Source organism: Aphanomyces astaci (genome assembly GCF_000520075.1).
Source record: "Aphanomyces astaci strain APO3 unplaced genomic scaffold supercont1.1, whole genome shotgun sequence".
Lineage (NCBI taxonomy): Eukaryota > Oomycota > Saprolegniomycetes > Saprolegniales > Verrucalvaceae > Aphanomyces > Aphanomyces astaci.
This window is the reverse complement of record NW_009798264.1, coordinates 845,704-870,255: the sequence shown is the minus strand read 5'-3', so window position 1 is coordinate 870,255 and position 24,552 is coordinate 845,704. Positions and strand designations below refer to the sequence as shown.

The 24,552-nt window shown below is 52.0% G+C and overlaps 12 protein-coding genes and 1 non-coding gene across 17 annotated transcripts; 8 read left to right on the top strand and 5 right to left on the bottom strand.

Moving 5' to 3' along the window:
- Nucleotides 1-22: 22 nt before the first annotated feature.
- H257_00307 (hypothetical protein) lies at nt 23-725 on the top strand (the record flags this gene model as incomplete). Its single annotated transcript, XM_009822913.1, has 2 exons — nt 23-484; nt 558-725. The coding sequence occupies 2 exons, from the start codon at nt 23-25 to the stop codon at nt 723-725; spliced, it is 630 nt and encodes a 209-aa protein (XP_009821215.1).
- Nucleotides 726-748: 23 nt separating this feature from the next.
- On the bottom strand, nt 749-1,708 carry H257_00306 (hypothetical protein; the record flags this gene model as incomplete). The annotated part of the gene is made up of 1 exon (XM_009822912.1): nt 749-1,708. One exon carries the CDS (start codon nt 1,706-1,708, stop codon nt 749-751), a length of 960 nt encoding a protein of 319 aa, XP_009821214.1.
- A 976-nt stretch (nt 1,709-2,684) lies between these two features.
- Nucleotides 2,685-3,174, top strand: H257_00305 (hypothetical protein). The gene has a single exon (XM_009822911.1). The coding sequence runs from the start codon at nt 2,701-2,703 to the stop codon at nt 3,091-3,093; it is 393 nt and encodes a 130-aa protein (XP_009821213.1). The 5' UTR covers nt 2,685-2,700; the 3' UTR covers nt 3,094-3,174.
- Nucleotides 3,175-3,923: 749 nt separating this feature from the next.
- Nucleotides 3,924-3,995, top strand: H257_00304. Its single transcript has one exon. It is a non-coding gene; the product is annotated as a tRNA-Gln (tRNA).
- A 794-nt stretch (nt 3,996-4,789) lies between these two features.
- On the top strand, nt 4,790-7,283 carry H257_00303. 2 transcript variants are annotated; one of them, XM_009822910.1, is made up of 6 exons: nt 4,790-5,764; nt 5,833-5,919; nt 5,973-6,089; nt 6,157-6,450; nt 6,779-6,931; nt 7,021-7,283. In XM_009822910.1, the coding sequence occupies exons 1-6, from the start codon at nt 4,796-4,798 to the stop codon at nt 7,186-7,188; spliced, it is 1,788 nt and encodes a 595-aa protein (XP_009821212.1). In that variant the 5' UTR covers nt 4,790-4,795; the 3' UTR covers nt 7,189-7,283. The 2 variants fall into 2 exon arrangements, with proteins under 2 accessions (XP_009821212.1, XP_009821211.1); XM_009822909.1 differs by having other exon boundaries at nt 6,157-6,489.
- Nucleotides 7,284-7,829: 546 nt separating this feature from the next.
- Nucleotides 7,830-8,827, top strand: H257_00302 (hypothetical protein). The gene has a single exon (XM_009822908.1). The coding sequence runs from the start codon at nt 7,841-7,843 to the stop codon at nt 8,723-8,725; it is 885 nt and encodes a 294-aa protein (XP_009821210.1). The 5' UTR covers nt 7,830-7,840; the 3' UTR covers nt 8,726-8,827.
- Nucleotides 8,828-9,793: 966 nt separating this feature from the next.
- Nucleotides 9,794-11,617, top strand: H257_00301 (hypothetical protein). Its single transcript, XM_009822907.1, has 5 exons — nt 9,794-9,896; nt 9,947-10,557; nt 10,620-10,961; nt 11,013-11,405; nt 11,476-11,617. The coding sequence occupies exons 1-5, from the start codon at nt 9,797-9,799 to the stop codon at nt 11,521-11,523; spliced, it is 1,494 nt and encodes a 497-aa protein (XP_009821209.1). The 5' UTR covers nt 9,794-9,796; the 3' UTR covers nt 11,524-11,617.
- Nucleotides 11,618-11,626: 9 nt separating this feature from the next.
- Nucleotides 11,627-12,762, bottom strand: H257_00300 (hypothetical protein). The gene is made up of 2 exons (XM_009822906.1): nt 12,322-12,762; nt 11,627-12,273 (listed from the first exon to the last, which is right to left on the bottom strand). The coding sequence occupies exons 1-2, from the start codon at nt 12,742-12,744 to the stop codon at nt 11,815-11,817; spliced, it is 882 nt and encodes a 293-aa protein (XP_009821208.1). The 5' UTR covers nt 12,745-12,762; the 3' UTR covers nt 11,627-11,814.
- Nucleotides 12,763-13,088: 326 nt separating this feature from the next.
- On the top strand, nt 13,089-14,576 carry H257_00299 (hypothetical protein; the record flags this gene model as incomplete). Its single annotated transcript, XM_009822905.1, has 1 exon — nt 13,089-14,576. The coding sequence occupies exon 1, from the start codon at nt 13,125-13,127 to the stop codon at nt 14,574-14,576; it is 1,452 nt and encodes a 483-aa protein (XP_009821207.1). The 5' UTR covers nt 13,089-13,124.
- Nucleotides 14,577-15,432: 856 nt separating this feature from the next.
- On the bottom strand, nt 15,433-19,281 carry H257_00298 (hypothetical protein; the record flags this gene model as incomplete). The annotated part of the gene is made up of 6 exons (XM_009822904.1): nt 15,433-17,095; nt 17,196-17,516; nt 17,576-17,830; nt 17,894-18,593; nt 18,695-18,892; nt 18,956-19,281. 6 exons carry the CDS (start codon nt 19,279-19,281, stop codon nt 15,476-15,478), a joined length of 3,420 nt encoding a protein of 1,139 aa, XP_009821206.1. The 3' UTR covers nt 15,433-15,475.
- Nucleotides 19,282-19,362: 81 nt separating this feature from the next.
- On the top strand, nt 19,363-23,676 carry H257_00297. 2 transcript variants are annotated; one of them, XM_009822902.1, is made up of 15 exons: nt 19,363-19,419; nt 19,474-19,645; nt 19,696-19,747; nt 19,805-19,870; nt 19,920-19,942; nt 20,018-20,096; nt 20,149-20,285; nt 20,382-20,448; nt 20,767-20,870; nt 20,964-21,159; nt 21,313-21,587; nt 21,729-21,846; nt 21,910-21,981; nt 22,039-22,218; nt 22,272-23,676. In XM_009822902.1, the coding sequence occupies exons 1-15, from the start codon at nt 19,398-19,400 to the stop codon at nt 22,332-22,334; spliced, it is 1,626 nt and encodes a 541-aa protein (XP_009821204.1). In that variant the 5' UTR covers nt 19,363-19,397; the 3' UTR covers nt 22,335-23,676. The 2 variants fall into 2 exon arrangements, with proteins under 2 accessions (XP_009821204.1, XP_009821205.1); XM_009822903.1 differs by having other exon boundaries at nt 21,729-21,981.
- On the bottom strand, nt 22,292-23,695 carry H257_00296 (hypothetical protein). Of its 3 annotated transcripts, XM_009822901.1 has the most exons (3): nt 23,152-23,695; nt 22,819-23,101; nt 22,292-22,760 (listed from the first exon to the last, which is right to left on the bottom strand). In XM_009822901.1, exons 1-2 carry the CDS (start codon nt 23,452-23,454, stop codon nt 22,997-22,999), a joined length of 408 nt encoding a protein of 135 aa, XP_009821203.1. In that variant the 5' UTR covers nt 23,455-23,695; the 3' UTR covers nt 22,292-22,760; nt 22,819-22,996. The 3 variants fall into 3 exon arrangements, with proteins under 3 accessions (XP_009821203.1, XP_009821201.1, XP_009821202.1); XM_009822899.1 differs by having other exon boundaries at nt 22,819-23,695; XM_009822900.1 differs by having other exon boundaries at nt 22,292-23,101.
- An 85-nt stretch (nt 23,696-23,780) lies between these two features.
- Nucleotides 23,781-24,393, bottom strand: H257_00295 (hypothetical protein). The gene has a single exon (XM_009822898.1). The coding sequence runs from the start codon at nt 24,363-24,365 to the stop codon at nt 23,844-23,846; it is 522 nt and encodes a 173-aa protein (XP_009821200.1). The 5' UTR covers nt 24,366-24,393; the 3' UTR covers nt 23,781-23,843.
- Between the last annotated feature and the right edge of the window lie 159 nt (nt 24,394-24,552).

Sequence of the window (24,552 nt, the reverse complement as noted above, 5' to 3'; positions counted from 1 at the left end):
CCCATTTTTCTCGAATTGCCGTATGGCCATGGACGGCACCCATATCCCAGTGGCTGTCCCATCGAGCATGGTTGCCCGATTCCAAAGTCGGAAGGGCGTCACAATGAACGTCTTGGCTGCCTGCGACTTCGACCTCAAGTTCACATTCGTTCTGGCTGGCTGGGAGGGGACCGCAGGAGACGGCAAGATGTTCGAAGCGGCCAAGCGATTGGGAATTGAGGCAACCGGTGACCAATTCGACTTGATGGACGCTGGCTTCGTACTCTCGAAGCATTGCCTCACTCCATATCGTGGGATGCGTTACCACTTGAAGGAGTATGGGCGGGGGTCACGTCGTCCACTGACCAAGGAAGAAATCTTCAACCTCCGGCACGGGCAGCTTCGGAATGTGATTGAAAGGATTTTTGGCATTCTGAAAAAGCGTTTTCCTGTGCTTGTGTATCCAGTTGAGTATGATTTTGCCTTCCAAGTGGATATGGTTTTGGTATTGTGTATGTTGCACAATTTCATTCGTATTCATGGGGACAATGACTACTTTGATGCTGCTCCGGACGAAGCTGCCGCCGACGATGAAGCTCAAAGAAACGACCGAGTTGAAGATGCTCTACCAGACGAGCCAGAAAGCAACGAAGCCAAGCTTTGGCGAGACTCAATTTGCTTCAGCGATTTGGAGCCAGTACCAAACAACACTGCGCAACCGCCGTCGACAGAGACAAATAAATTAGATAATGCACCAAATACCATTTGATTATTCATGAATGGCGTGCTTGCTCATCTTGATGCGAATGTGACGTCGCAACCAGATTTCTCGGGACTCACCCCGCATACGGACGAATTGAGTGGCCTTTGCTGGATCCTCGATGACTTCATATGCGAAGGACATCTCTTCCCCATCCAAAATGTCGTCGAAGTCGTCTTGCAAAGCATCTGTGGCGACTTCAACCGGGCATCTTTCTTTCGTCTTGCCGCCGGTGAGACCTTCAATCAGCAAGGCCACATCCGCCTTGCCTGACTGGCGCAGTTCCTTCAGTTCCGAGATCATGGCAGCGCCGACAGATTTGCTTCCTTTCTTCACCGGCATGTCCCCAGCTGAGCTTCGTCTCTTCTTTTTCTTGGGCTGCTCATCTTCGCTCAGCTGATTCTCGTTGTCGTTGATGTCTTGAGAGTTCAAAGCAAAGGGCAAGCCTTGCGGTAAATCGTCGTCGTCTCCATTCAAATCAAATCCCTCGTTCCACGGCTCCGTTTGATCGCTGTCTTGAACAGAGGGTTGAGTGGGCGGTTCGATAGTTGATAAGGCAAACTCGCCAGTCGCAAGTGTTCCGTCGTAGAGCTCTTGGCAATGCTTGAATTGGGGGAACCGTTTCGTCTGCCAAAGGGCCCATTTCGATGGTTTGCCTAGGAGAAAGTGGGACCACGATCCCTCAAGGCAGATGAAGCGCGACGTGGTGGTCTCGAAGCTGACTCCAGATGTCTTGATGATCTGGACTGCTTGAGCGTACTGTTTCTTCATTTCTGCGTGGCGAGCCTTGAGCTGCTGCATGGAGTAGTTCACCTTGTGTTCACGGTTGAGCTTGACAAGCGCAGCCAACCAGGCTTCTCTCTTGAATCCACTATGGGAGCTCTTGCCGAGTACTTTGGATTGGTAGATCATCTCCACCATCCATGTGGAGTCCTTCTCCTCGGTCCAGGATGCGCGCGTGTCCTCCATGGCAGTCGTGATTGCGCGCGAAACTTTGATCAATCTATCCGGATAATACGACGGTTTCTATTTTTCTTGTCTGGCTCAAGAATCCGGTTTTACTGTATAATCGAGATATTTCGTTTGCTGCATTCTGTGAAAATGCAGGACCGTACTATTCGGATTATTGATATTTTTTCAAATGTTCATCCAGACGGGCCCTTACTATTCGGATTATTGATATTTTTTCAAATGTTCATCCAGACGGGCCCTTACTGTACAGTTAATTCGATATATCTGACTATTTGAGCGGAAAATCACTATTTGATTCGGAGGCTTACTATATTTCAAATGATGTTCCATTTATTTCGATTTTAGATGCAAATCATATAAATCGAAGGTGGTGATAGATATGAGTCGACGTGAATCCTCTACAATCCTACAGCTTGTAGCACTAGTTGTTCTACGGAGACTTGGATGCAATGGAAGTTACAGTGTACTTCCTGATAAACCAGCTTGCAATCGCGAGAACTGCGAAATATGATACTAGGATATATATTAGTTTAAGAGGTATCTTGTGAATATTTAGCCAATCGTAATATTAATACAACCAACCATCATTGTTTTTGTTGCAATGGTTGATATTTTGGCGATTTCATAAATTCCCCAAAATTGGCAAATTTGGGCTAATAGCACAATAACATTTTTGAAGTTCGAAGACAATACATTCATTCAGCAATCATATGTATCAGTACCCAAGTACTTCGGGTTGAATTCATCAACCAATGAGAAAAATCATATCTACAGCATTGATGCGGTATTGTCAACTGAGAAAACAGAGCGACTTCCTATATTCCCTGTCTCGTCGTCTGGGCGACCACCATCGTTGTGAATATAGTTTGTCTGTTCTTGAACGCCCGTTAAAAAAATGCATCTATACTGCAATGTGATTGGGCGGAAGACGCCACATGTGACAGTTGCGAGTTTGACAGTCGCACTTTTCAAATTGCCCCATCCACAGGATGCCGATCCTCAGCACGACGTCGCCGCCCATGGTTGCGCACCTCAGCCGCGCCATGAGCATGCCAAGCAGTGACTTTCTGCAATACAAGATGAGTACAGCCAAGACCTTTCACATCACGTCGCCTAGCATCTCTACTGTGTGGCATCGTGGCGCGGCGGCGCTCATTCAATGGGAGTGCACCTCGAACATCTCGGAAGTGCGCCTCGTGCTTCTCCGCACCACCAACGCGAACGCGTACGCCATTGTTGCCGACCACGTGGAGAACAATGGCTTTTTCGTGTTTTCCCACGTCCCGACCACCCTCCCAAGCGGCGACGACTATTTCTTGCGTATCTTGTCGATGGACGGCCACCATGGCGCCGACACGAGTTGCTTCTCCATTCGGTCCTAGTTGGAAGAACGGCTTGTACCGGTTCCCCATATCTTATAAAATATATTTAAACTTACCGTGTCACTGACATCATCCACAAGACGTTTCTAGTTCCAACTTGGTCGAGAATATAGACCATTGCATGACATAGAAAATCCCCACAACAGTAGGCCACGTCGCGTGAAATAGATGTGGCCTTGTGTTCGTACACATAAAAGCGATCGCAAAACAATCCATTGCGAACGACGCATCATATTAGCATGTAGAGTGCATTTGTGCCAGTGGAATCTTGGCTACATGTATCATACAAGCTTATGGAATTATAGTGAGCCGTCGAGTTGATTAAGTAGTTGGGGGGCGTCGGCTGATAAGAGGCATGAACTACCCATATCGAGGGAGGGCTGGGGGGGGTTTCAAGTAGAATTGAACCCTCGACCAAGGAAACTGTTTTCACTGGCGGTAGGCGGCCGTGCAAAGATCCAATGTATGGCCAGATAAGGGTATGCGCTACGCAGTTGCTCGAAATCGACTGACTTACACCAAACAAATTCCCCTTAACGTTAACTTGTACCAGTAACTACTAACACTCCGGAGTTCAGTCTCGACGCAATGTAGAAGTCCTACATAGCATTACTCCGGAGTAGACAATTCCAATGGAATGACATCTTCACAGAGTAACGTAGTGACGTCTTTGAATTAATCACCACACATTTCTCATACTATTAATAGTATGATAATACAGTGTGGGCTTAGTGTATTGACAGTGAGCAGAAATGAGCAATAGGAATTGAAGGACATTCTAACTGGGATGATTTATTTTAATCACCACTATTCCTTCAGAAAAGTATCCCGGTCCTATAGTGTAATGGTTAGCACCTAAGACTCTGAATCTTGTATTCCGGGTTCGAGTCCCGGTAGGACCTATGTTTTTCCCTCACGGATGTGCACTCCATTATCAAACGTTTTACAGGAAATTACCTGATGCCAACGACGGGCTCCCAAGCATAAAAAAAGTTCCCTTCCACGAGACTTCACCGAGATGTAAAGCGACGACGACGTACGTACTCACGTCTCCATTTTTACAGTTCAGGTTGCAGTGTTCGCGCTCAATTTTCTCATCGCCGTTTGGTTTTATTCGTCGTTGTGTGGAGGTGATATACCTGAATCGACAACGTTGGTGTCGACTAGATTGCCCGAGTGGTCTAAGTCACTTGGGATGTCTGCCATGATTGCATTTGAAAGTTATTTACAATCTGGCCAAGCCTTTTGCATCGAGAAAATAAGCCTCAAAACTCGAAAATGGTGACGCCAATGAAACCACTTCTCCCCACTATGTGGGACGCCTTAAACTTAGGACGGTGCCGACTTGTATGTACTACTGATGGACGGTCATCGGTGTAGCGATTGACACGACCACATTGAATGCGCGCAGGATCCCAGCGTCTCCAATGCACCATTAAAGGATGTGACCAAACAGTCGTACTATGATGAAACATCGTCTCCGATTCAAGATGAATGCATCTGAAAAGTGGAATTTCAACTCATGTCGTTTGCGATACTAACGTTATTACAGTAATAACGTTACCGGTTAATATTCATGCAATACTAGTACTATTAAAATAGTACTAGTATTGCATGAATATTAACCGATTTTTTTGCCGCGATTCTATTGGGCACAATATATCCAATGAAACGTAGGTCTCATATTGACAATTCTGGAAGCATGCTCTACGTCCTGTATGGAAGCGCCACTGGCACTGGCCAAGATGTCGCCGAGCAAATCGGTCGCATGGCGACAGCGAGGAACATTCCCGTGGTCGTGTCGTCGATGGACGCGTTCGATATCCAGCAGCTTCCCACAATCAGCCATGCCGTGTTTATCGCGTCGTCGACAGGGGACGGCGAAGCTCCGGAGAACATGACCAACACATGGAAGTTCCTCCTTCGGAAAAGCTTGGCGGTGGACTCTCTCCATGCCATGCACATGGCTGTGTTTGGCTTGGGCGACTCGAGCTACGCCAAATACAACACGGTGGCCCGACGATTGCATGCGCGACTGCTTCAACTCGGCGCCGTCGACATCATCGATCGTGGGCTAGGCGACGACCAGCACGAGCTCGGGTACCACGGCGCGTTGAATCCGTGGCTGGACAGACTATGGGTGGCCTTGCTTCAACTGGAACCGTTCCTGCTTCCGCTGGGGTTTACCATCGACGACAGTCCAAAGCCAACGCCGCCAAAGTACCTCGTCCGAATCGTGGCCTCTGACGGCGTCTCCCAGCCCTCTCGTCTTCATTCGTTCTACGATCCTCCCAAGACGGCCCTGGACGCCAGTCGCCTTATCCAGGCCACGTTGACCAAGAATGAGCGGCTTACCGCCGCCGACTGGAGTCAGGACGTCCGCCACATTGAGCTAGCCTTGCCGGCGTCGGCACCTGTGTACTCTGCTGGGGACATTGCGCTGTTGTATCCTGAAAACGTAGATGTAGCCACGATCGACCGCTTTCTCAATGCGACGCTGCAGCTGCCACCGACCACATGGCTGGCCATCGAGCGTGTCGACGGCAACGCGTTGGACCTTCCGCCGTTGGTCACAGCAGGGGAGTTGATGCGAAAGTACTTGGACGTGTTTGGTACGCCGCGTCGGACGTTCTTTGAGCGTTTATCGCTGTTCACGCAAGACATTGACGAGGTACAGGTCGTCGGTCTCGATAGAACAAATACCCCCGATTCAATTTGGGGTGGAATTGGTTGGTGTAGAAGGAAAAGCTCTTGGAACTCAGCGCCCCTGACGGCGCTGACCTTCTCCAGGACTACTGCATTCGAGAACGGCGCACGTACATTGAGGTACTTGCCAGCAAGCACTCAGTACGTTTGCCAGTCCACCATGTTGACTGCAGGTTCTGCAAGACTTTTCGACGTGCCATGTTCCACTGGAGTTTCTCCTTGAGCTCATTCCGCGACTGGCCCCGCGGGCGTATTCAATCGCGTCGTCGTCCACCCTGCATTCGGGCCAAGTAGACCATACTACAATATATATATACCAACGTACGTAGTCACGGCTTATATATTTTTTTTTATTAGGTTCATTTAACCGTGGCGATCGTCGACTACTTGACGCCATACAAACGATCAAAGAAGGGCGTGTGCTCGGCGTGGCTGCAAACCCTGGAACCCGGCGCCGTGGTTTTCATGTGGATTAAGACGGGGCTCTTCCGCCTCTCCCCCGCCATCCACGCGCAAAATGTGCTGTTGATTGGCCCTGGAACAGGGATTGCCGTTATGCGCGCCATCGTTCAAGAGCGTCACGCGCATCGTGGTCAGACTGCCGTTGGGGGCGACACCCACGTGTACTTTGGATGTCGACATGAGACCAAGGTAAGGGTGAGACGAGGACGATACGTAAACACCCAAATGGTATTGTCCTTTTACACGGACTTTTGTGCTAATTCTTTGCCAAATCTATCGATCATATTCTTTGTACTGTATGTCACAATGGTCCAGTGTCACTCTAATTTAAGTGATTGGTCGAAGAGTGAATTTGATTGGCCACTTGATTCGTGTTCTGGATTTTGATTGGTCGTATATCGATTGTCTGCCGATTTGGCGATTCTGGTCATTCGATTGAGCACCCCACTCTAATTTCGAATCGAATATCTCGACAATAATACTGTTCGATGAAATGTGGCCATATATTGAATTCTAGGACTTCCTGTATGGCGCCGAGTGGAAGCAACTCGAATCCAACCGAGCCATCACGTCGTTACACGTGGCCTTTTCGCGCGACCAGGAAGATAAGATATACGTGCAAGCCAAGTTGGCGCAACAAAAAGCTGCTGTCTTTGCCGTGCTCTCCCAGGTATATCCCGTATCGATGATGACCTTCGAGCGTGTGGCTAGATGGTTGAAGGTTCTTTATGTGTAATTGAACTGATTGGACCGTCGTAGGGCGGGTACTGCTTCGTCGCGGGGTCGGCCAAACGCATGCCATCGGACGTGTACTCGACCATCCGAGACATCGTCGCCAGCGAAGGCCGCGTGTCCATCAAGGAAGCGGACGTGTTTATGAAGAGTCTCGTGCGCCAGAAGCGATACATCGTCGAGTCTTGGTCGTAGGAACAACTTGACGACTCGATCCTATGACAACAATACTTCCAAGGAGTAACGACAGCTAATTAATGTAATACTCGGTGCGTTGGAATGGATCCAAACCTCGGCGTTTGATTATATACTGTCGTCGATGAACAGCAATTCTTGATGCAATCACTGCTGCCACTATAATCGAAAGGCGCCCAAGATGTAAGTATGTACTAGTAGTAACGTTAGTATGTGTGCGTAGTTTAAGTATATGAGTGCGAGCGATGCAGGGCTATGATTACCGAAGTTGACATAACATGACGTTGCCAGGTACAGTTCGTCCAGCCAAAGCTAAAAAAAGATTCAAATCGCAGTAGAGTAAGACAGATGAGTTTGGGAAAATGACTAATAAAACGTTTTGGTGATTCCATTTAAAACGTTTACGTTAAACCCAGTTTGCACCTGCTTTTGCTGTCCCTACTTGCGTTAATTCAAGTTTAGACGCGTGTTTACCCACTACACGCCAGTTTCGCTTGAAGTTGCAAATTGGTCATTCTGGCGTGTGAGTCATCTACGTATCGTTGCAATCGGATTGGTCATTATAGTTAAAATACGCAGTATGATTGGCTAATATCCTTGCCAGTGACAAACCTGAGTCACATTTTTACGGTTGCTTCGTGCACAAAACGAGATGGTGGGCCAGAAGCGCAAGAAGTCAGCAGTTGCCGCCGAGGTCGACGACGAACTCAAGGAGAAGCGGCGTGTTCAATGGAAACTAAACCAGCGAAACAGTCGTCAAAAGCGAACTAACTTGGCCAGCACCCTCACAAAGGAGAACAGCGACGCAGCCGACGCCATCGAGGCGCTAGAGCGTCGGTTGGAAGCGCTCGCCGGCAGTGCCGTCGTCGCGCGGGAGCCCATGTCCGTGTTCCGCGGCAACGCGGCCGTGCGGATCATCGATGAGTACTACCAGGTGTTCCAGAACGGTTTCGCCACGTGTCCCGTCCAGCAGCAGTTCCAGTACGACTTTGTGCGAAAGATCATGACGACGTCCACGAGTTTTATGAACGCGCAAGGCGCCGAGAGCGTCGTGAACCAGTGGCGCCTCATGACGACATCCCACCACTCCCTTCGCATCCGACCACTCAGTTGCGAGTACATGAAGGAGGAAGACGGCGTCGTGGTCCGCGCCGTGTCCAGGTACATCGTGCGCATCTCAAGAAACACGCTGGAAACGCTGTATCCGCATGTGCTGAGTCGGGAGGCCCTCGTCCAGCACCTCGTCGGCCTCGAGGTGGACGCATTGGACACGGTCCACTCGTACTTTGACGGGGACGGCCGCATCATCCGCCACGACGTCGTGATCGACTTTGTGAACCCGCTCATCAAACTCCTCGGGAACGTCGACCTCGCCGCGGAGGTGCTCAATGGCGCCCACTTGGCAGACAACGGCCTCGTGGACATTGAACGGAACGACAAGCGTGCGCAGAAGGCACTGCTGCATGGGGATGTCGGCCGGCCGTTTCATGGAGGCCAACGAGCCGATCTCGCGATGCTGCTGTCATCCGGTCTCTGACAACAGCACGGCGACACTTTTTATAACTATATTAACACCAAATTCGACCTAGCAGCAACAAACATGCTTGATCGTGGCAGGTTAGCCTAAAATTCGCGTACGAGGAGGCCTGTTCACAAGTACTTTTACCTACCGGTAGAGTTTGTGTGGCTTACCATTGATTAGCGTCCTTCAAGTTTTGTACTCCGAATAAATTTTATACACATATTATGCCTTATTTCTTTTAATTGCGAGAAAAACAACAACACCTACCACATCAGGCTCTAAATTTAAACCCGCTGTCTCCAACATAAATGGGACTTGTTATTGCTTCCTCCGCTCCGCAATACTGGAGACATATAATTCTCGGAACGATATCTCAGGCCAATAATCCCAAAATCGAACTAAATTTAGACCACAGATAGCCAATCAAAAGACGATTCTGATCTTTTTATTGTTTCTTGTCGCTTCGCAAGCACCTGGCAGGACCCGCTGCTCAGGTCACGAAATTTTCAAACATACGCCACACAGTCATGCTTAGGAGGGCATGCAAGTCGTTGACATCAGCCGCTTGCACGACTTGCTGGTTCAAATCCCTGGCCGAGCAGGCCCTAAGGCCCTACGGTCTAGGGACGCATCGGTTGCTCCACCAGCCCGCTCGCTGTCGTGTCCGTCATGGATGCCTTCATTACATTTTACGTTTGTATGTGGACTGGTGGCCAAGTCAGCACATGATGAACCTTCTCGTCGTAAAATCAAGTTTGTGAATAAAAATACACTTTTTGATGGTAGAGCCCATACAAACATTAAGATAAAAATGCAGGGAAACCAATGTCACCAGTTTTACGGAATAGAGGAAGTATTAAAGTAGATTGAAGGTTGATAAAATGATATTAACTATTACTACGTAGTATTATTAACAACAGTAAGTACTTACAGTTCATAACTTTTGTTTACAGTTAATGTTACTGTTAATTTGGGATGGACCGCTCAAAACAGCACTCAATATCCTGAATTACAAGGGTATCGCACCGTTGAACTATTTCGAGCGAAGTTTTCTTTCCTGCGAGACAGCTCAATTTGCAAGTGCTCATGTCGAAATTGCTGGCAACGTTCATGGGCCGTCTGCATCGCCCGAACCTCCTTCAAGCCCAAGGCTACATTGGCGGGCGTTGGGTAAATGCTGTCTCGGGTATGTGTGTCAATGGATGACGCAGTTGTGTCATTGTTACCTCGAGCTAGGTGCAACTTACGACATTCAGAACCCATCGACTGGTGCCAACGTGGGCAGCATTGCTGCCATGGACGTGGTCGACACGGAAGCTGCGGTCGCGGCCGCGGGTGACGCGTTGGCGTCATGGAAGTCTCGCACGCCGTTTGAACGCTCCGGTGTGTTGCAGAAATGGGACCGGTTGTTGCGCGACAACACGAATGACTTGGCGTTCATCATGGCCACCGAAAGCGGCAAGCCGCTGGCCGAAGCCGCGGGGGAAGTCGCGTACGCCGCCGACTACTTGCGCTTCTTCGCCCACGAATGTCTTCGGCACGAAGGGTTTCTCGTCCCCAGCCATCTTCCCGGCCGTCGGTTGATGGCGATGCGGCAACCCGTTGGTGTGTGTGCAATGATTACTCCGTGGAACTTCCCCATTGGGATGCTGGCCCGGAAGGTGGCACCCGCGCTGGCCGCGGGGTGCACGGCGGTGGTGAAACCGGCAGGCACGACGCCACTGTCGGCCCTGGCCTTCGCCAAACTTGGCCACGATGCCGGGGTGCCGGACGGAGTGCTCAACATCGTGCCAGCAGCTCACGAAGCGGCGCCACGCATCGGACGCGCCCTGGCCACCCATCCCACGGTAGCCATCGTCCTCTCTCTATTTGTGTCTGATGCAGCTGCCATGATCACGATGTGTGGTAGGTACGCAAGTTATCGTTCACGGGCTCGACGTCAGTGGGCAAGTTGCTGGCAGCGCAATGCGCCACCACCATGAAGCGCGTGTCGATGGAGTTGGGGGGCAACGCGCCGTTCATTGTCTTTGACGACGCCAACATGGACGAAGCCATTGACGGGTTGATCCAGGCCAAGTTTCGCAACACGGGGCAGACGTGCGTGTGCCCCAATCGCGTGTTTGTCCAAGCCACCATCCTGCAGAAGTTCACTGGCCGACTGGTCGACCGCGTGCTGGATCTCACGCTCGGAGATGCGGTGTCGTCGGGTTGTCACTTGGGGCCGTTGATCACGTCGGCGGCGGTGGACAAGGTACTGCCGTGTGAAACAAGGATTTGATATACCATGATTGGGTTTGACTAGGTGATGGGGTTGGTGGGGCAAGCGGTGCGAGCGGGGGCGCAGGTGCTGGTGGGGGGTCGTCCGCATCTAGCCCTCGGGCCCAACTACATGCAGGCCACGGTCCTTGCCAAGGTGACGATAGACATGCACATCGCCAACGAAGAAGTATTTGGCCCGGTGGTGCCGCTCCTGGCGTTTGAAACAGAATCCGACGTGATTGATATGGCCAACGCCACGGACATGGGGCTCGCGGCGTATTGCTTCACGTCGGACCTGGGACGCGCGTGGCGCATGTCGGAAGCGCTGGAAGCCGGCATGGTGGGCATCAATGCCGGAGTGATTTCGGCGGTGCAGGCGCCGTTTGGCGGCATCAAGCAGTCTGGACAAGGCCGCGAAGGGTCAATTGTGGGGCTGGTACGTTCATGCTTGGTCAACTATATCACGTCAGGATGATCCGGTACGGATGGTGACGGGAATGGTGTAGGACGACTACACGGAGCTGAAGTACGTGGCCATGGCCGGGCTGAGTTGAGTGGGGTTGGAGTTTCTCTAACAGACGAGTAACTTGGACGGGTTGAATGTTTGAAGGACAAGTCAGTAATATGACCGATATTGTATATGGTGTATTATTTATACTTCGAAGTAGTTTTACTGTAAGCAAAACAATTTCCGGAATTGTTCACAGGAAATTGCTACCATCACAGATTTGTGAACATGGAGGACCCGACGTGTGTCCTGGGGCAACTGTCGACATATTCCAATTAGTACGGGGGTACTATCAGATCAATGATTGACACTGATAAACAAGATAGACCAGGCAAGTCTACGTCTTTTTAGTAAGCGTGCGCAGCAGTTCTACGGTGCTTTGCATAAACTCGAGTTGCGTCTGACGTTCGCGCCGTTCTAGAGCAACGCGTGCGTCCCGCTCTGCCTTGTCCACACGATATCGTTGCTCGTCGAGCTCAATCTGGCGCAAAGCTAGCGCATTGGCCTGCTTCTGTACCTGTATTTCCTCGCGCTTGTACTTGTGTGATGCCTTCATCATTGCTGTCAAGTCGGCGACCGCAGTGGCTACCACTTTCCACGCGATGGCTCCGTCTTTCTTGTTGGACGGCGATAGCTTGTCGTCGTCCTCGCTACTTGGTGCCGCATCATCTGAAACCTTCCGCTTACGCCCCGTCGTTGCAGCCTCGCGCACAAGATGCCGTTGCGGCTCCCGCCTGTCGGCCTTGATTTCCTTGTGGCCTTTGATGCGTTTCGTTTTCTCAGTTGCCATGTCCATCTACATAACGTGCATCATTAACGTGCTTGATTCCAGTGGGCGTTCTACCGCGTTGCGCTTCTTTCCTCCACGCACGTCCTGCTCTACGCGCCACTTTGGCGCATCACGAACGAGTCGCCAACAAGTAAGGACGGTCGTGCGCTCGAAGCCGTTGAGTTTGGCATCGGGGATGGCTTGCATTTCGTTGTCGATCACGCCTTCTTCATTGGATCCGGACGGGATGGACTTTAGCGCGTTAATGACGGCGCCGTTGAAACAGGTCAAGACGGGACACAGCTTCTTCCACCGAGACGTGATGGCGGGAGGGGTGCGGTCGCCGTGAATGTTGGAGGTCTTGTGCTCGAGCCAATGCTCGTACACACGCTGGTTCAAGTCTGAGGCCTTCAGCGCAGCGCCAGTAGACGAAATTGCGACCCATGACCTCGTGAGCTGGACGTCCTCGGTCGCGTCCCACGATTCCCCGCGAGCCATTTCGAGGTTTGTGTCAAGAGGTGAACAGAATGGTATTTTTTGCATTATTTTTGTGTGCTACTATTGATAGTATACTTTATTTATTATGCTGATAATGGTTCCTTCAAATGTCCCACAGGAGTAGAATTCACGGGAAATATCCTGTACCAAGTCTCTCGAAAAAACGTACACCCGAAACACATCGCCAAACCCAGTGCCTGACATTTACCACACGAATTCGTCGTAGTTTGCCTCACTACATATTTCACTAGATGTCGTCTTTTGGCTACTTCAACTTTAAAAGTGTTTTGGTAAGGTACTCTGCTCGCACTCAGCCAGCACATCACAACATGCGATGCCCATAGTGTCATTCTGCTTTTCTCGGGTTTGTTACAGGTACCATGAACACCAACCACCAAGTGTTTGCCACGCCCGTGGATTTGAAGCATGACGACGCCAAGCTGGCATCATCCGAGGAAGCCATTCCGCAGCACGTGCTGGACGACATCGCACTCCACCACGGCTTCATTTGGTGGTCGATGTTGTTCCTCAACGGGTCGGTGCTGTGGGCGTTCTACTCATGCTTGTCGGTGCAAAACTATTACGAGGCCAAGTTCAAGGCCGCCAACTTCAACTTTGCGTACTTGACGACGCCCGTGTCGACGTGGCCCATGTTTGTCGGCCACGCGCTCCAGCTCTTCTTTGGCTGGGACAAGAAGATGGACATGTGGCACCGGGTGATTGTCGGCTTCAGCCTCTTTGTCGCGTGCGCGCTGGTCATCCTGGCCCAAGAAGCGTTCGACACACACGCCACCACCGGCGCGACCCTCGTGTTCCTCTCGTTTGGCCTCATGGGGGCCATCAACACGCTCACCGAGTCGGTGTTCTACGCGCTCTCGGCACTCTTCCCCGACTCGTCCTTCACCACCGCCATTCTGATCGGCGACGGCGCGTCCGGCGTGTTCACCATCACGCTCAACACAATCATACGGCTGCTCGTGGGGGGAACGAACCCCGCGCCCGCCGACATCGTCCGCATCAACTCGGTGTCGTTTTACATCTTCTTCAGCGTGCTCATCGTCGTATGTGTGATCGCCATGGTAGTCTTTACGCGCCTGCTCAAACTCGATGGCATACAGTATCTCGTCCTTCACAACAAGGCGGAGACGGCGCGCCGCCACGCTTCGGACGAGCGGATAGGCGACCACCTCGGTCGGCTGTGGCGCATCTCTCAAGTGATTGCGTTGCCGATGGTGTCGCAGTTTGTCGTGTTCGCCGTGTCCCTTACCGTGTTCCCGGGCATCGGGTGCTCGTCGGGGTATCAATACGCGGCGGGGGCGTCGTGGGCGGCGTGGTACTGCTCGCCGGGCATCATCGCAACGTACAATTACGGCGACTGTGCCGGTTGCGTTGTCGCTCCCCTGTTGCTCACTCGCCTCGATTTGAAGTGGTGCTTTCGGTTGACGTGGTTGCGCTGGGTGTTTTTGCTCTTGCTGCTGATCGGGTTGCCAGGAGCCAACCCCGTGACGCTTGCTGGGCCCACCAACTCGTTGTTTGCCTTTGACGGCGCCCGAGCATTTGGCCAGTTTTGGCAGTTGTTTCTCAACGTGTGGATCGGATTGACCAATGGAATTCTGTCCACGATCACGTTTGCGCTGGGGCCACGCCTCGTAGCGCAAGAAGACCGAGAGTCGGCGGGGGCCCTCATGGCATTTGCTCTGGATCGACCATCAGTTGGCAATTTGGGGCCAACCACTGGTTTGGCGCTTAAGCTCAACTCCCACTTAGTTGTCCGTGCACTACTACACCATTTTGCGTTTAATTTCAGCTTTTTTTCAAAATATTTCTACTAACCTCCGATATATTTCACCGAATCGCCAATAGTATAATTCACCCAACCTCCATTATATTTCACGCCGAATTGAAATTTGGCCATTATGTTTCACCCAACCTCCGATATACTACTAATTCACCCAACCAACACTTAATTTCACCTTTCGAAAATATATTTCACCTGACCACCGGTATATTTCATGGAAAGTAAATTAAAACCAACCCACGCAACATATTTACGACATCTACGGCTCAAGAACCAATATCCATGTCTTCCATGTTCTCAGCACGGACATAAAACGGCTCAAGGTCGGCCGTGTACACATACAAACGATTCGGCTCAATTCCTAATTCATAGTTGAGTTACATCTTTTAAGTCTGTCCGTCTGGTGGTGGCCCCATAAAGGCCGCGACTCGTTCGCGCAAAGATGTATTAACAAGTAATGCGGCTCTTCAACGCCGGCCACATATTCTCGACCGGGTTCAACATCGGGGAGTACGGCCCTAGTTTTAAGAACGAAGCGTCTTGACACGTCATGTTAGCGGTCAACAGAGAGACGTACCGGAGTTTGTGGTGCAGGGATGGCCTCTTCCATCGAGCTCAGATTCAAAAATGGTGAAAGCGCGCGAAACTCTTCGCGCGCTTCGATCTTTCTAGATTCCCAGCTCGAATTATAATGATTGTTAGGTGAATTATATTTTCGAAAGTTGGAATTAACCGTAGGTTGGGTGAATTATAACGCAGGTTGGGTGAAATATAACGGCGATATTTTACGTTGGCGTGAAATATAATGGAGGTTGGGTGAATTATATTGGCGATTCGGTGAAATATATCGGAGGTTGGTGGAAATATTTTGAAATAAAGCTGAAAATAAGCGCAAAATGGTGTAGTATATATAATTGACTCGCAATTTTCATTCTACGGTAGCACTTGTTGGGGCGGCAGCGACCACACGCTCTCGCTGGTGTTGGCATTGTGGTAGTACACAACTCCTGTCTCTGGGTCCATCATCTCTTCCCATGCGCTGTGGCCAATCGATCGCCGTGACGTGGCGCGCTGTGTGAGCTCGTCCAGAGGCTGCGCGTCAAACAGGTCGCGGCTTTGCTCGGGCGTCGGCGCCTCCCACCGATACTCGTGGGTATGACCATTGAAGTAGTAAAACATCCCCGAGCCTTCGTCGAGGCACTGGAACCACTTGTCAGTTGAGGTGTTGTTGGATTTCCACGGTGGCACAAGCTCGTCGTGAAAAATGTCCATCGCCAGCGGGCGTACAATTCGACGGACTTGGCTCCACGCGTTGTAATAGTACTTACGGTTCAAAGTTGGATCGAAGAGCTCCAGCCACCGGTTGGCGCCTTCGCCTACCGCTGCGCGGACCCGGAAGCCTCGGAAATGCCGCTGAATGGCCGTCGCGGACTTCTTCTCACGTCGGACCTTCACCTGCAACCGCGTCACCCGGTTCTCTTTGGTCTTGCGCTCGACGCCTTCAGTCAGCGGTTGCAGCTCGCGCTTGGCGGACCGCAGTTGCTTTTCCGCTTCGCTGCACTCCGCCACGGCGATCTCCAGATTGCGCGACTGGACGGCCACAGCCATGCGCTTCTTTTGAAGCTGGTCGGCCAACTGAACCTGCAAGTACCGCGTCAGGTACCGCTGCTTGGCGCCTGTGATGCGCGCCGAGTCGTGGAACTTGGACTTGATCGTCATGGTTTTGTCCAGCTCGGTCATCAATTCGGCTTCGTCCGCTTGGTCCGCCTTGAGAGCGCGCCGCAACGTGTCGACCTTGGTCGTGAGATCGGCAACGCGGGCGCCATACGTTTGAATCTTGACAAACAGAGGTTTGGCCACGACCTCCAACTTGCGCAACTCGACGTGGACTTCAGCCCTCTCGCGCCCTTTGTACCCCCGGAACATGCGCTGCAGCAACGCGAGGCTCTTGTCGCGCTTTTCCTGGGCGGCCAGCACCATCTTCATCGTCTTCATAAAGTTGCGACTCACGTAGCCCCGACACATGCTCTGGATCGTCCGCGCCGCCTTGTCTTCTTGCCGCCGCAGCTGCACGAGGCCAAGCATGATCATGCCCAGCTGCCGCTCGCGCACCCCGCGCCAGTTCTTTTGAATGCGAATCACCGCCCGAATCTTCCGCGCCTCGGCCTCTTCGATCAAGCGCACCTTCCGCGCCTCCCACGCCATGTGATGCCGATGCGCGCGTTGAATCTGCATCGCGCGGGCGTTCCGCATGCGCTCCTTCTCTCTCTCCACCAGTCGCTTGGCAAAGTCCTTCCGCCCATGGTGTCCTCGGTACACTCGCTGCAAGTAGCTCGCCGCGACTTGCTCTTTTTCCGCCTGGACACGTCGCAACTCGATCAGCTTCTTGCGTAGTGCCACGTCACCACGCCCCTTGTGGCCCCGCCACAGACGCTGGACCCGGGTAGCCGCCACTTCCGTCATGGCCTGGCGCCGCGAGTCGAGTTGAGCGATCCGTCGCAGGTCCTCTCGCATGCGGTGAACGACAAGTCGGTCTCGATGTCCCCGGAATATCTAACGTCATATCGTTCGACACAACAAATATGTGAGCCATCAATCATAAAACTCTTAGGCTGCAAACGTTACGATGCTCTAGTAATGTGTGATGTAGAACCTTTTGAAAGATCAACGCGGCGGCGTCTTGATGTTGCCGAATTTGCATGACACGACGAGCGCGACGACAGAGCATCTTGACTTTGTAATGTCGAAACGCCCGCTGGATCACACGGGTCTTGGCTTCCTGCACGATGGCCAGCCGCATGCGGCGATACCCAGCTCTCGCTAGGAACCCTCGGACGAGCGCTTGAATCTTGGGCAGGACATCCCGCACCACGCGCCGAAGCATGGCGCCGTAGATGCCGCCGCGGGCCAAGCACCCCCGCATGATGGCTTGAATTAAGATCGCGCTGGCTTGCTTTCGAAGCTCCAGCTCTTTCTGTAGAATGCTAAGGTGTTACATAACAATGTATGGACAAGAGCAAGCACTATGCCCACATGATTTTGCAACTCGATGGCGTTGGCCAACGGTTCAATGCCAAAATACGTGCTGGACCAGTCGACATACTCGAGCCGCGCGACCAGTTGATGCAGGTACCGACGTCGGATGCGGGGACAATTGGTCATGTTGAGTGTAAAGAGCTTCGTGCAGGCAGCTGTGAGCGTGTCGATGCCGGATTCTGTGATGCGCGCACAGTCCATGATTGACAGTGACGTGATGGACTTCATGTGTGTGGCTATCGTGTGCAGCACCTACGCTCGGTCCAGCCATAACCATCCTTCCTAGTACTTGGCTCTCACGGTGCACGTACGTACCTTGTCGCTGACGTGCGGGCACTGCGACACGTTCAAGTGCTCGAGAGATTTGCAGTGTTGGGCCAAGGCGGCGATGCCCCGGTTCGAAATGTTGGGGCTGCCGCTGATATCCAGCCATTTAAGTTGCGAACACGACGCGGCGAGGCGGAGTAGGTCGTCGTTGTGGGTGCGGATGCATCCGGCCAGTGACAAGCGCTCCAGCGCATGGCATCGGTAGGCCAGCTCGCGGATGGACCCGCTGCCCACATCTCGGCACCCCGTGAGTTTCAACGTCGACAGGTGCGGACACCCCGTGGCGATGGCGCGAACTCCCGCGTCGCGAACGTGGCGGCACCCGAACAAGTCCAAGTGCCGAAGGTTGCCGCACCACTTGCCGAGCTCCACGAGCGCCTTGTCGCCGAACTCGCCCACGTGCGCGCACTCGGACACATCCAAGTGCGTGAGGCCTTTGCAGCATTGAGCAATCTTGGCAATGCCAGCGTCCGAGACGGCCACGCATCGCGCGAGGACCAGCGTCTCGATGGTCCAGCAGCCAGCGGCGAGGGTCGCCAGCGCTAAGTCGCCGATCTGGACGCAGTCCGTCAAGTCCACAGTGACGAGGCGGCATTGATGAGCGAGGACACGGAGGCCAAGGTCGGTGACCTTGTCGCACTTGCGCAGGTAGATGCTGGTGAGACCAGGACAATGTCGAGCCACCGACCTAATGGGAGTTAAGGACGCAAGTAGTTTGGATGCGATATTGCTACGAGATTGAGCTGGGAACGCAATTGGTATGGATATATAAAATGAACGAAGTTGTACCAAATGCCGGCATCCGTGACGTCAATGCAATTGCTCAGTTTGAGACTGGTGAGCCCCGGGACTAGGTGGGAAACTTCTTGGACTGCGGCGTCCGTGACGGCGAGGCCGCTGTCGATGGCGTGTTGATACAAATCGATCTCGGTCCGGAACGTGCCGATGTCGTCCGCCAAGAAGTTGAGCAGGAACGACCGCATGCGCCTATGTAGATGACAGAGCTAACGCGTGAGCATCAACGATAGGATCGCGGTGACATGACCGAACCGTGGGCTCTTCATCTCATTTTCAATGGGTTTCAGCTTGGAATTGACACCAGGAGACCGTGGACGCTTCTTGGACCATGCTCTGGATATTCCGTTGGAGGATGTGTGACCACTTTCGTCGTCGTCGCCGCCGCCCCACACGGAGAGAGGCTTTCCAGGTGGACGTGTGAAGAGCAGGCTTTCGTCAGGGAGCAGACTCTCTGGTCGATCGTCACCTGCCACGCTGGGTTGAGACATGGTTCGCCGCATGGGGCTCTGAAGCTGCGGCATGTGTATATGCTCGGTGGAGTTGACATGTCGCCATCGCTGAATTGTCGGCTCGTCCATTTTGAAAATGTCGCGACGGTTCACTTTTTGGCACAAAGCGATACCTTTGAAATTCAATACTATAAATTTCATCAGGTTCAAATCATCTCAAGAAAATCCCGCGAGATTCGTCCAGCATGGCCGACATTGACATCATCGGTACTTGATGCCGTGGAGAATGGGGGGATGATAGCTCACACTTGGACTCATTAGAGAAAGCGTCGAATGGCGAAGTCCTCCACGAGTTTGGGGCGCTCAACACGCTGCTCTTCGTGACGATCCTTGGCATGTGCATCGTGTGCGCGTACTTGATCAAGGAGTACAAGTTCTACTACCTGCCAGAGTCCGGTGCTGCCATGATTGTGGGGTTGATCGTTGGTGCTTGGTACGTGCACTCCTCCATCATCACAAGCAATCGCTCAACAAGACTTGCAGCGCGCGGGTGTTCTACCCCAGTCGCAAGGAAATGGACTTTTTGAGGTTCAATGTACGACGTCCTTGTGGTCGATGTATCAGTCTCGCAACGATACCTTTGTGATTGTAGAAACTGCTCTTTTACTTCTTCCTCCTCCCGCCGATCATCTTCGAAGCCGGGTACTCGCTCCATCGGGTTTGTAGATGTTGCTTCATCACGTGTCCTCATGTATGCACGGCCGTAGAAACGCTTCTTCAACAACTTCATGTGCGCCCCCCACCTCTATCACGATCACCCCGCGAGTATCTAGCAAGTAATGCCGTCGCCATGTTCCATTCGTAGGACCATCTTGCTCTACGCAGTGGTGGGCACGATGATCTCGACGTTTGTCGTGGGCTTCTTGACGTTCTACGCTGGCAAGGTAATACATCCGTCCATCTTGAAGCTCAATTTGTTTCCCATTTGACTTGTAGATGGGTTGGATCTCCATCGATTCGTCCAATCCACTGGAAGCGCTCTTGTTCGGCGCGCTCATCTCGGCCGTCGACCCCGTCGCCACCTTGTCCATTCTGGGAAACCCCGAGCTGAACTTGGACCCTCTCTTGTACAGGTCTGTGGTGATTTATCAAGTTACAACGTCGTCCGACCGCCGCCGTTCTCATCGATGGAGAGGTCGCCAACTCACTGGACGAGCATGTGGTTGTAGCCTTGTGTTTGGGGAAAGCGTGCTCAACGACGCAGTTTCGATTGTGCTCTTCAACACGTTCCTCAAAGTACGTACACATGCATTTAGCAAGATGTTGGATTGCATGGATATATATGTATATATATATATACTAGTAGTATATTATATATATTTATATATTGGAGATTCGGTATGAATTTCCGGAACCCAGCCCCAATCTCTCTGATTGGTCCATCTGAAATTTCTTGTCTCTGATTGGCTACAATCCTTCGATTTATGAGCCAATGAGATGTCTCGGTGCCTATTGTTCTTGGTTGCGCGACCTGACGATTTGGGATATATTGGGAAAATTCAAGAAATGCGATAATATTTGCTGATAGAATTCTGGGGGGTGGTGTTTCCATAGTTTGAAGAATCGGGCAAAGAGTTTACGTATGGCGCGATATGGCTGCTCCTGATCGAGTTTGCCATGATTTCTTTGGGGTCGGTCGTCGTTGGATTTGCCACGGGGTACGTCCAGGCCAACGAGACAGTGATGTTCGCCACTCATTCGATGATATCCTTGTCAGGGTGGGTACCTTTGGGAATGACGATGTTGTGTAGACTGGGATGCTCGCTGTTGTGCAAAAACACAAACATGAACAAGTACCCCAAGTACGAAATCACGATGCTGTTTCTGTTTGCCTATGGGTCGTATTCGCTGGCCGAAGTGATCAAGTTGTCTGGAATCATGTCGCTCTTCTTCTGCGGCATCACCATGGCCCACTACAACACAACCAACCTCTCCACGACGTCGCAGGTCCGTTTTCAATGCTACGATATATATACATACATCGTACACGAGAATGGGACTGCTGCTAACTTGTTGGAACCCTCCGATTCCGCCACGGCATATCTGGCCGTGGATCTCGCATTCGGCGTGCAATGAACTAACACGTGATCGACGATGTAGATCACGTCCGAGTCGATTTTCCAGAGCTTTGCGCTCGTGGCCGAGTTTTTCGTGTTTCTGTACATGGGCATGGGCATCTGCGTAGGTCAATTCGGCCGGTGGGACGTCAAGTTCATGGTGCTCGCGATTGTGTTTTGCTTGATCGGGCGACTGTTCAACATCTTTCCGCTCAGTTGGGTGGCCAACTGGCAGCGCAAAGAAAAGGTCACGGCGCAGATGCAAGTTGTGCTCTGGTTTGCTGGTCTGCGCGGGGCCATCGCGTTTGCCCTGTCCCAGTACGTACGCCGACATGTTTCTGATGAATCGAACGACTGGTCCAGAATCGTCAGAACAAGACCGAGCGCCGCGACCGTCCATATATTGTTCCCTTACCATGATTCGAGTTGATGTGCATGCTGTTGTCGTTATTGGAGTAGGGACATGCCTGGCGCGAACCGGGATTTGTACACGACAACGACGTTGTCGGTGGTGATTTTCACGACGATCGTGTGCGGCGGGTTGACGGAACCCTTGCTGAAACAAACCAAACTCAAGGTACGAATGTTGAAAAATGCAGGGTACTGGCGATTACTACATACTAGTATGACTACTAACTAGATTGACGACGATGACTTGGACAACGATGGGGACGATGGGGACGAAGAGTACGGCCTTATTGCCGCACACGACGTATGCCCCTGCATGTGTGTATATATATATATATACCGACCGGTCCATCGTATTTAGGCGGCGGCATCCGACCACCCCGCCTCGCCCGACGGGACTGCCGCACCATCGTCGTCGATGCGGCTTCGTCAGCTGTCGGTCGAGTCCGAGATCAGTTATGTCGAGTCGTTTTGGGGCAATCTCGATGAAAAGTACATGAAGCCCGTGTTTGGCGGCGCGCCCCGTCGACTCGTCTCCAGAGTACGAAAAAAAAAGCCTCCAACGATTGACAATAATCGGATGCAATCGCGTAGAATGTGCCCAGTGCCAGTTCGCCAGTGGCAGATGGCGGCGCGAACCCGTCGCCCGTACAATAGCAGCCTTCATATGTACTACTAATTTATGTAGTATGATGTATATCCATTATTGTTGTGGTTGAACCACCTTGCACTTGTGATACGGGTCAAGTGCACTTTGTCTCGTGTTTGAACCACGCACTTCAACTTGGTCCCTTGGTGGATCTGCAACTTGCCTCGATTCGGTGGAGGACACGACGACGACGGGGCTGATGATGCTTTGGACACGTCGTCGTGGCATCTACTCGTCTGCCCAGTCCCCTGTGGGTCGTCGGTCACCACTTCTGGACCGCGCAGATGGCCCTTGTTGGCTTTCTTCTTTTTCCATTTGGAGGGTTTCTTAGGCGATGCGGTGGATGCTGCTTTGGGCTGACTGTCCTCCTCTGATGGGTCGTCCAGTGGCTCAGCGGGGGACGTCGAGACAGGCCGAGGTAGTGCCGATGGTTTCTTCTTGGACGAAGTAAATGCAGGGGGTCTCGTACAAGGGGATTTGTGTTGATGTTACCTGGGTTGCAGGTTCTTCGTGGCGACTTTGCGCTTCCTTTGCGTCAACTGTACGTCATACAACGACCACAACCACCCGTTCAGTGGACTTGTGTCGAACATCAGTTGGTTGTTGTGTGTCGTCATCGTACTGCGGGCTTGCAATGGTCGGCGAATTCAAAAAAGATCTAAACGGTAGCTCACGTGGTGAATGGATTCTCAAAATTGCAACAACCAGGAATGACCCTGAGCGACACGTGTACTTGTTCCTGAAAGAATACCACGGCGTCGCGGTGGTCGCACACCTACCGGTGCACATTGAGTGCCTTTTCCAAAGGTTGTCGTCTGCGATTACGTTGCAAATGTACGCCTTGCCGTCGATGACGCGATACGCTGACACGCGCGCAGAGAAGACAAAGTCTGCCGTAGACGCCATATCCTGCTTGGAAAAGTTGGCCTCTTGCGGTCCGTTCTGGGATATGCGGAGGAGCACGGCACTCCACGCTTTCTTGGACGCGTCGTCGTGAACATCTAGATATGCAACCCCCGACGACGTGGAGATGCAAATGCAGAATGGAACAGTGTCCACTGCGATACCATCTTGCGTGGGCGACCCAGGGGTCGGCGTGGAAATGTCGGCGGTATGCACCGGAAGCATCCACGTGCGGCTTGTCCAGCGCTCCACGACGCCATTATCGTTCCAACTCGTGGATTTGGCAGGAAAGGTAGGCGGTTGGTAGGTAAGTAAGTACCTTAAAGCAGATCATGTGGGCAGCAATGTCATCGAGTTTCAAGCACGCTGTATGCCACTTGCCCTCGGCGTCCATGGTGGACACCTTCCATGTTGAATACGACTGCTAAAGAATTACTGAAGTACTAGTATTAATACTGCATAGTAGATTGATTTACCCCGGAGTAACAATTAGATTGATTTACAAGCAAACGTCGTAAATTGTGAGAAATGCCGTTACACGAAAACGTGAAACTGATTTGTATTTTTATCGAAAAGAAATAAAATAAATATCGGTGTATATTAGGGATAAGCTCTCATGACGCGACGACGGTGAACAAGTCGCCGCGAACGATCTGTGTGCTATCCATGGACATTATCGAAATGAAATAGTCGGCTGCGGGTGTGGTTCCTGCTGGCACGGCCTTGTACATGAAGAGTCCATTGTTCTCGACGTGATCGGCAATGATAGTGCAAGCATTCGCGCCTTTCCGACGCAACACAATCCGGACCTCTGACACCGACATGTCGCGTCGCTCCCACATGAGAAAGGCAGGCTGTCCCCATCGCCAAACCGAGTCTTTGTTGGGAGAATGCACCATCGCAAATGCCATCGATTCGACCTCTAGCGCTACAAGGGTAGGGGCACTCCTAGATCTCGGCAGCACGAGAAGTGTCTCATTGTTCCGAGTCTGGGACGACGGGTTCGACATCGGGGGACTGCCGACGGAATGACTTCGTGCACCGATGATCGAAGCCGACGTCGCATAAGTTACATTCGACTCGTGCGGTTCTCGCTTGTCGTCGGGAAGGTCGACGACGGTGGGGTAATGCAGCATGGTGATGTGTGCGATATGTGGGCGTCGAGTAAAATTTGAAAGTGTGAAGATCGTTGCTTCCAGCACTTGAAGTAGGGATGAGCCAATGGGGTGTCGAGTTTCCCCAACTGGCACTTCAACATGTTTTAAACACGTTCCGTCAGTCTGTATCATCCAAGGGATGAAATCCACTGTATTCCCTCCCGTT